Source organism: Molothrus aeneus, chromosome 17 (assembly GCF_037042795.1).
Source record: "Molothrus aeneus isolate 106 chromosome 17, BPBGC_Maene_1.0, whole genome shotgun sequence".
NCBI classification, from domain to species: domain Eukaryota; kingdom Metazoa; phylum Chordata; class Aves; order Passeriformes; family Icteridae; genus Molothrus; species Molothrus aeneus.
Genome location: NC_089662.1, coordinates 9,810,355 through 9,818,654, shown reverse-complemented (window position 1 = coordinate 9,818,654; position 8,300 = coordinate 9,810,355). Strand labels below are relative to the sequence as shown.

Genomic DNA, 8,300 nt, shown 5'->3' with positions numbered 1-8,300 from the left:
TGAGGGCTGAGGCTGAGCTGCCCTGCTGGATTCTGCAGCCTGGCCCAGAGCTGGGGTCTCAGCAGGACCTTTATCAGTGGGAGCCAGGATCTGGCCTTGTGCTGCAGCACCTTTGCTGGGAGACCTGAAGGAGCTGCTCACCCTGCAGAATGCAGATATATCTATATCTATATCTATATCTATATCTATATCTATATCTATATCTATATCTATCTATATCTAATAGATCAGTATCTATATCTATAATATAATCTATATATCTATATATCTATATCTATAATCTATATCTATGTCTAATCAATCAATATCTATATCTATATCTATAATCTAATCTATATATCTATATATCTATATATCTATATCATCTATATATATCTATCTATATCATCTATATATATATCTATCTATATCATCTATATATATATATCTATATAATCTATATCTATATCTATCTATAAACCTGCCTCCTTCATGCAGGTGAGGTCCAGCTCAGTGCCAGGGGCTTGGCTTTGCTCCCCTTTTTACTGAGCCCACCCCGCTCAGGCTCACAATGGTCCCCATCAATTCCTGTTCATACAGAATTTCCACATTAGTGCTTTGTGTGGTGCCTCTCGCAGTGAGATGCAGCAAGGTGTTTGTACAAACACCTCCAGGGAAAAGAGAGGGACCTGCTGCTCTGCCCTGCAGCTCCCTGCCAGCCCAGGAACAGCTCACAGAGGGGATGGTCCCTCCTGGGCTCCCCAGCACGTCCTCTGGGAGCCCCCAGACCCAAGAGGTGACATTTTAAAATCTGGCAGGCTATTTTAAAGAGGGCCATGCCTTTTTTTAAAAACGCTTCAGGGAAACAGATGCTCGAGTTGTTCTTTAATCTAGAAGGTAACTGCTAATTAGTTTTGTATACAGCATAAGCCTTCTCTCCACATGGCATATTTTGTGTCAGTGAAGGATCCCTGTCAGGGACTTTATCTGTTTGCTGTCCTCCCCTGGTACTCAAGAAAGAAATGGAGATTCCACCATCAACTCTGCCTTTCCTCTTTCATTACTGCTCTCTTAAAAATCAAATCATGCATCCTGTGTGGCTGAAATGGGGTGTTTGGAGGAGGGGACCAGACCATTTCCCCGGCCCTGCTCACCCTCTCTCCACGCAGCCTGCACAGCTTCCATGTGTGTGCTGTGGTGGCAAGGCAGGTTTTTTCTCTTTCAGCAGGGCCCCTCTGCCACATGGGGATTGCACATATGTGGGAGGAATACAGTGCATGGCCCATTTGAAGTCGTCTTTATAAATATTCAATTCCCCTTGACGCAACGGGCAACACAGCAAAGCAGCCCCTCATGGTCTTGCATGCCAATAATTTGCAGATTAAAACTCCTCCAATGTGCATCTCCACAATGGGGCCTGCCTTATGTGGAATGGGCCTGTGAAACTATTGTGGTGATAATCTGGGGATTAAGAGACTTTAATAAAAAGCTTTGACATGACAGGTCATAGCCGCTCTGGAGAAAAAAAAAAAAAAGGAAAAATCAAATCTGTTACTCCCGAATGGCTTAATCCTGTGTGAGCCAGGATTCTCACTCTCCGAGGGTGCCAGGGGGATTCAGAGGCACTCAGCACCTTGCTCCAGGAGCTCGTGGCACCCCAGGACAAGGTTAATTGCCTCTGGAGCCTGCTGTCCTCACTGTGCCCTCCACAGCCACCCTGGGGGGACTCTGGTGCCTTTCCAGAGCTTTTCTTAAAATCCACCACTCCTTAACCCCGGCTGCAGAGGGTCCACTTTGCCTCCATCCTCCTGGCCATGGCCCAGCCCATGCTCCTTGTGCTGCTCTGGGTGGGTTTTGGGGAGGACTCCCAGTCTGGGGCCCCACACGGAGCCTGTGCCCACCCGCATTAATTACATTTGGGTTTCTCACTGAAATAGGAGGCTGCAGCAACCCTCTCCCAGCACTTGTCTCTAAACAAACTGTTAATATTTTAAGTGTCTTTCATGAGCCTGAGTCTAATTAATTAAAGGTTTATGAAAAACAATTAGGTTTTGATAGGGATCACCTTCTCTGGAGTCCCATGTCTGTGCTGAAAAAGGAGAGGGGTTAGAAAGGCTCAGGTTGAAATTTAGAACTGCAGTGAGTAAGAGAATACACAAATCCCACATGGATTGGGGAAATTAGGACATTTGGTGCCAGATTGTCTGACTAATTAGATTTCTATCAAGTCCTCAGGGACTGGCTGATGCAGCATTTTAATTTAAAGCTGCAGCAGTAGCAGCAGCAGCTTCTTTCCTTCTTCTCATGCTCTTCATATCAAATGGTCTGTGTTTTCCACCAGCAATCATTTCCCTTTCTAATGCTGGACCTCTGCAAGGACCAAACCTTGTTCTGTGCTTTGCAGGAAGGGTCTGCTTTGCTGGAACCCAGCACACTGCTGGGTTTTGTTTGAATGAGGAAACCCTCAGTGCCTGCAAAGGGATTTTCCCATTTCATGGAGCATGGCATTCCTTGACAGACATGTGGAATAAACTCACACAGGAAAAAAGCTGAGGTGCCTTGGAGTTACCCAGTCCATCAGACAGTTTTTATAACTGGGAGCATCATCAAAAATCGCTGTATTCCACAGAAACAGGAAAAGCAGACCAAAGGAAATGTTCCAGCATGCTGCTCTCTGGACTTGCTCTCTGAACACTTTACCAGGCACCAGGAGTTTTGCATTCCAGATGAAATAGTGGCAATTTCTTGGAGTCAGTTCATTTGCACCCCGAACCACCTGAAATGAAGATCAATGCTCAACAGATGCTCCCTGCAGGGAGAACAGGGTGGCACCTCTTTCAATCATACTCATTTAAAATATGGTGATGCAATTGTTCTGCAGCCAGATGGGGGCTGGAGCACAGAGCAGGTTGGTGGCAAAGCCGAAGTCCAAGGTCGCTGTCCCTGAGCTGTATTGCTGGTCCAGGTGCCTTATTTAGAGTAGATGCCTAACTTTTAAGCCTATGAAGTTAAAGGGACTGAATTTGGGCTTAATGTATATAGAGCAAAGCACAAATCATCAAATTGTCAAATTCTTACTTAGTAGGCACCTAAATTTAGTGTTAATTGCACCAAAATTAGTTAGCATTATTGAAATAGAATAAGTGGGGGTTTTTTAAAGCCACTTCTTACTTGACAGTATGAGATTGCAAATATTCCTGTGCTCTATTTAATGAAAAATTATTATGCTATTATTGCTATTTTATATGATGGATACATAATTAACAGTGTCTGTAGAATAATTTCTTCTCCCATTTTGCTCTACTTCTTCCAGATTATTTTATCCAAAAAAAAAAAAAAAGAAGAAAGAAAAAGAAAGGAAAAGAAGATAATGGAATTATATCTTATGCTTCAATGAAACTGAAAACTATTATTCTTCTCGATAACCAAGCCCAGCAAAGTCAACCATTCCAGTGAATATTAAACACAAAAAGTACATTTTAGATGTATTATGAATCTGCTGCTAAGTCTTTAACTCGTTGCTTTGTGAAGAGGAGTTCAGCAGTGGAGGGAGCTCAAATGAAATCACAGCCTCTGCAGACATTGAATTTCCCAGCGTTCATTGATTGAAAGCAGGCCTGTAACATTATTGAAATGGTTTCACTTAACCTCATTTCCCCGGTATTATTTTGTTATGCTTTTTGGGGAAGGTTATATAATACTTATTTACTCCTGTCAGTGATCCCTAGATGCTAAAAATGATGGAAGCCCCCTGTGATCCAGCCAGGTGCAGGAGGCAGCAGGAGCCAGGCTGGCCCAACAGCCCCGTTTGGGGCCTGATCCTTTCAATTTACAGGTGAGGTGCTAAAGAGGGAAAAGGCCAGATATTGCTGTAAAACATCCAGTGATGGATGAGATCCCACCCAAATGGGAACACAGCAAGGAGAACATTCCAAGCCCCCGAGTGCCCAGAGCTGCTGGACTCTGAGAGATGCCATCAGCATCACAGGAAAAGCAAATGAGTTTGATATTCTGTGAAAATGCAGCTCTTTTTTGGGGTCCTAAGAGGGATCTTGGGTCTCTTGAAAAGCTGAAGAGCCTGACTTCTCACACCCAGATCTGTGGAGCCATAAAGTGCTCCTATGATTTTGTGTTGGTGCTTTTTCACCTTTGAAATGTCAGAACAGAAAGAAAAGGCAGAATGATGATTGTAAAACATGTTTTCAGCAAGGTGCTTCTGGATAGAGATGTCGTTTCCCTTCACTGTTTTTCTCCTCACCCAGCAGATAAATATAACAATTTCCAAGCTATTTGGATTAACTAGAAATTAATTTTCTTCCTTCTCCTTTTCCTTTCACCGAAAGAAAAACAACAGAACAAGCTGCTGTTTTGCATTGATGATACTTTCATTTCCCTTTCTTTCATTTTAAATCCTGTTTTATTTTCAAATTAAAACAAGGCATGTCTAGAGAATAATTCCTCTCATTGGAAGGTAGTCATCAGAAAAGGGAAGGAGAGATGTGCACTTTGTGTTCCTGTATTGTGAAACCTGGCTGACGTGTCTTCCTGAAGTATTGGTTTGAAAATCATCAAAATGTGGTCATTTTTACTTTTCTTAAACGTAATTTCTTCATTTAACTCTGCATTGTACCCATGAAAAATTGTCTGTGGCTCCACCAGAACTAATAGAGTTTTGAAAATGAACTTGTTACCTGAAAATGCATTTATTTTGGTTTGCAAAGTGCATACTGTGAAAACATTGCTCTGAGTGACCATGATAAATGCTACTCTTATAATTCTGTGTTATTCTGTGGATAACAATCTGATGAACAACTTGAGGATTGCTTCCCAACCGCAATCTAACAAATCTAGCCAGAACTTTTGACGAAAAGGCCAAAAAGTCTTGTTTCAGCAGTTTCCAGACACAAATACTTTTGTTTCCAATTCCAACACTTCCAGGATTTAACCACATCTCCTGATTTTGAGCAGAATGAGTAACAGTTGTGAGAGGGAGGGGCCCAGGTCCTGCAGGCAGCAGGGTGTGGTGATGCTGGGCCCCATGTCACACTGTGGAGATGTGACGCATTGTTCAATCATTCTGCTCAGGGTAAAAATGAGTCTGATGTCTGTAGAAGGTGCCTCGCTGCCTTCCTTCAGGCAACTGGGAAACTGGGACAGGGATACTGAAAATCCTGGGGACAGTGCTTCATTTAACCATTCCTTTCATGCTGCCCATCCTCTTGCTTGTAATGTCAGCCCTTTTTGCTCTCTGCCACTGCCTGCAAGGAGGTGGGAGCCAGGTGGGGGGGTTGGGAAGCAACAGGACCAGAAGAAACAGGCTCAAGGTGCACCAGGGTAGGTTTAGATTGGAATTAAGGAAAATTTCTTCTCTGAAAGGGTTGTCCCGCACTGGCACAGGCTGCCCAGGGTGGTGGTGGAGTCCCCATCCCTGGGGGGGGTTAAAAGCCCTCTGGATGTGGCACTTGGGGATGTGGGTTAGTGGTGGGCTTGGCAGTGCTGGGGGAATGGTTGGACTCGATGATCTTAGAGGGCTTTTCCAACCTAAACGATTCCATGATTCTATGATTCTAATTAGTCTCATTTGCTGACACACAAGCCTTTAATTGCAAGTTGAATAATTAGACATATCTGCATATGCAAATGAATAGGGTTATACTATGTCACTCAACATGATTTCTCTGGAGACAAATAGCTCTCTATATTTCAGGAGAGAATATGATATATTAATTTACTTAGACAAATAACTTTATTTAGAACGAGCCGCTCTCATGTTTGTTTATATACAGCAATAAGAGAAGAAATAGAAGAGATTTTATGTGGAAGGAAACAGCTGGAAGATACTAATTTATGGGGGGGGGAGTGGTGGGAAATCCTCACAAACCGTAATTCTTCTGTGCAGTGAGAGGTGGGAGCAGGGAACCTTCTCTGGGCAGGAACCTGCTCTCGAAGGGTCGGGAGGGCTGTGGCCTCCCTGGGACCACCGCTCCCATCCCGCGCATCGCAACGCGCTCCCATCTTCCCGGCATTTGTTCTTGCCCCTCCTGCGCGCTCGCAGAGGCGCTGGCGGAGCTCGGCCCCTTGTTCCCCATCCAGATGGCCGCAGCAGCGCGGCCACGGGGCGGGCGCACGCCGGGATGCTCAGCCCTCCTCCGCCTGCATGCGGGCCGAATCCTAAGCAGGCAGCAGGGAGGGGGGCTGCCGGTGCCGGGCACCCCGCTTTGGGCCGGGCACCCCGCTTTGGGCCGGGCACTCCGCTTTTGGCATCGCCGGAGCCCGCGGGCCAATTCCCCCCGCGCTCCCAACGCGCCGTGCGGGCTGGGACGCGGCAGGAGGGGGAATCCCAGGCTGGTCATTTGGGGGGGGGCTTGGAAAAACCGCACGGGGGAAGCGGGGGGAGCAGCAGCTGCGAGCAGAGCACGTGGGAGCGGTGATGGCATTTGGAAGCAGGGATGTTTGGAGGCGGTGATGTGGGGAGTGGGGATGTTGGGAAGCAGGGCATGTTTGGAAGAGGGGATGCTCGGAAGCGGGGATGTTTCCATGCCTGCCGGCATTGCCCCCGGCCCGGCCCAGTGTTAAGGTAATACCCAGCACAGAATGGGAATGTGCTCCCGAGTAACGCGGAGCCGGACAGGGGACCAGGATGGCGCTGCGCGCCTGCCCCGGCGCTGCTCGCTCGGGACTGCTCCGGCGGCTGTGCTGCAGCCCCGACGGCGGGACGGCCCCACGGAGCCGGGGTGGGACCCTCGGGCCCCCCGGCCCTCCCCTGTCCCCCTCTGTCCCCCCGAGCCGCCGCTCCGCCCGCTCCGTTACCGCGGCAACCGCGGCGGCTGCAGGGGCGCGCGGCGCCGGCAGGGGGCAGCACTCGCACGGGCCTGCCCGGGGCGGCGGCAGCGGGAAACGGATCGGGATCGGGAATGGGAATGGGATCGGGAACGGGATCGGGATCGGGAATGGGAATGGGATCGGGAACGGGATCGGGATCGGGGATGGGATCGGGAATAGGAATGGGATCGGGAACGGGATCGGGGATGGGATCGGGATCAGGAACGGGAACGGGATCGGGAATGGGATCGGGATCGGGATCGGGATCGAGGATGGGATCGGGATCGGGGATGGGATCGGGATCAGGAACGGGAACGGGATCGGGAATGGGAATGGGATCGGGAACGGGATCGGGAACGGGATCGGGATCGGGGATGGGATCGGGATCAGGAACGGGAACGGGATCGGGAATGGGATCGGGATCGGGATGGGGATCGGGAACGGGATCGGGATCGGGGATGGGATCGGGATCGGGATCGGGATCAGGAACGGGAACGGGATCGGGAATGGGATTGGGATCGGGAACGGGATTGGGAACGGGGATGGGATCGGGGATGGGATCGGGATCAGGAACGGGAATGGGATCAGGAACGGGAACGGGAACGGGATTGGGAATGGGATCGGGATCAGGAACGGGAATGGGATTGGGAACGGGATCGGGATCAGGAACGGGAATGGGATCGGGATCGGGAATGGGATCAGGATTGGAGTTGGGATCAGGATTGGGATCGGGATCGGAACAGGGAATGGGAATGGGAATGGGAAGAGGATTGGGATTGGGAACGGGATCGGGAACAAGACTGGGATAGGGAACAGAACTGGGAACGGGAAGAGGACCAGGATTGGGATTGGGACCGGGGTGGGGGAGCAGGATGGAGATGAAGATGGGATGGGGTGGGATGGGAGCGGCATAGGGATGGATTAGGTATGGGATGGATACAGTATAGGGATGGGATGGAATGGGATGGGATGGGATGGGATGGGATGGGATGGGATGGACGGGGTTATGAACAGGATTCCCATTCAGGACTCATATCTCTAGCAGGATGCCTCAGTTGTGTTCAAGATTTCTAAAACCATCCCGAGTCACTGACTTGGCAGGATCTGATGATGCAACTTGCTTCCCATAGTTTCTGAACTTCCTCTTCCATCCTAATTTTGAACTCTTAGTTCAAGCATCACTGCCTCGACTTAGGCACAGACTTATCCATCATGGGAAGCTCACAGAAAGATTAGTGTCCCCCTGCTCTGCCCCTCTGCTCAGCTAAGGGAATGGCCACATCTGCTGTCAGCACAAATCACATATAAAATTACTGTGAGTTACTCAAAGATTCTCCTGGGTAAATTGGATTTTGGTTAACTCACACTTTATTAGTGAAATACAGCTATGAGCTAAGGGAAATTGCAGTAAACATCTACATTCTTAATGCAGACTGGTACAACACCCTTAGTGCTCTACACACAGCACTTCTTTAATGCAAAGAAGTCTTGTAATATCA

The 8,300-nt window shown here is 48.4% G+C and overlaps 1 protein-coding gene across 1 annotated transcript; it reads left to right on the top strand.

Annotated features, from left to right (window-relative positions):
* The first annotated feature begins 6,619 nt into the window (after nt 1-6,619).
* On the top strand, nt 6,620-7,726 carry LOC136564100 (uncharacterized). Its single transcript, XM_066561872.1, has one exon. The coding sequence runs from the start codon at nt 6,620-6,622 to the stop codon at nt 7,724-7,726; it is 1,107 nt and encodes a 368-aa protein (XP_066417969.1).
* The last annotated feature ends 574 nt before the right edge of the window (nt 7,727-8,300 follow it).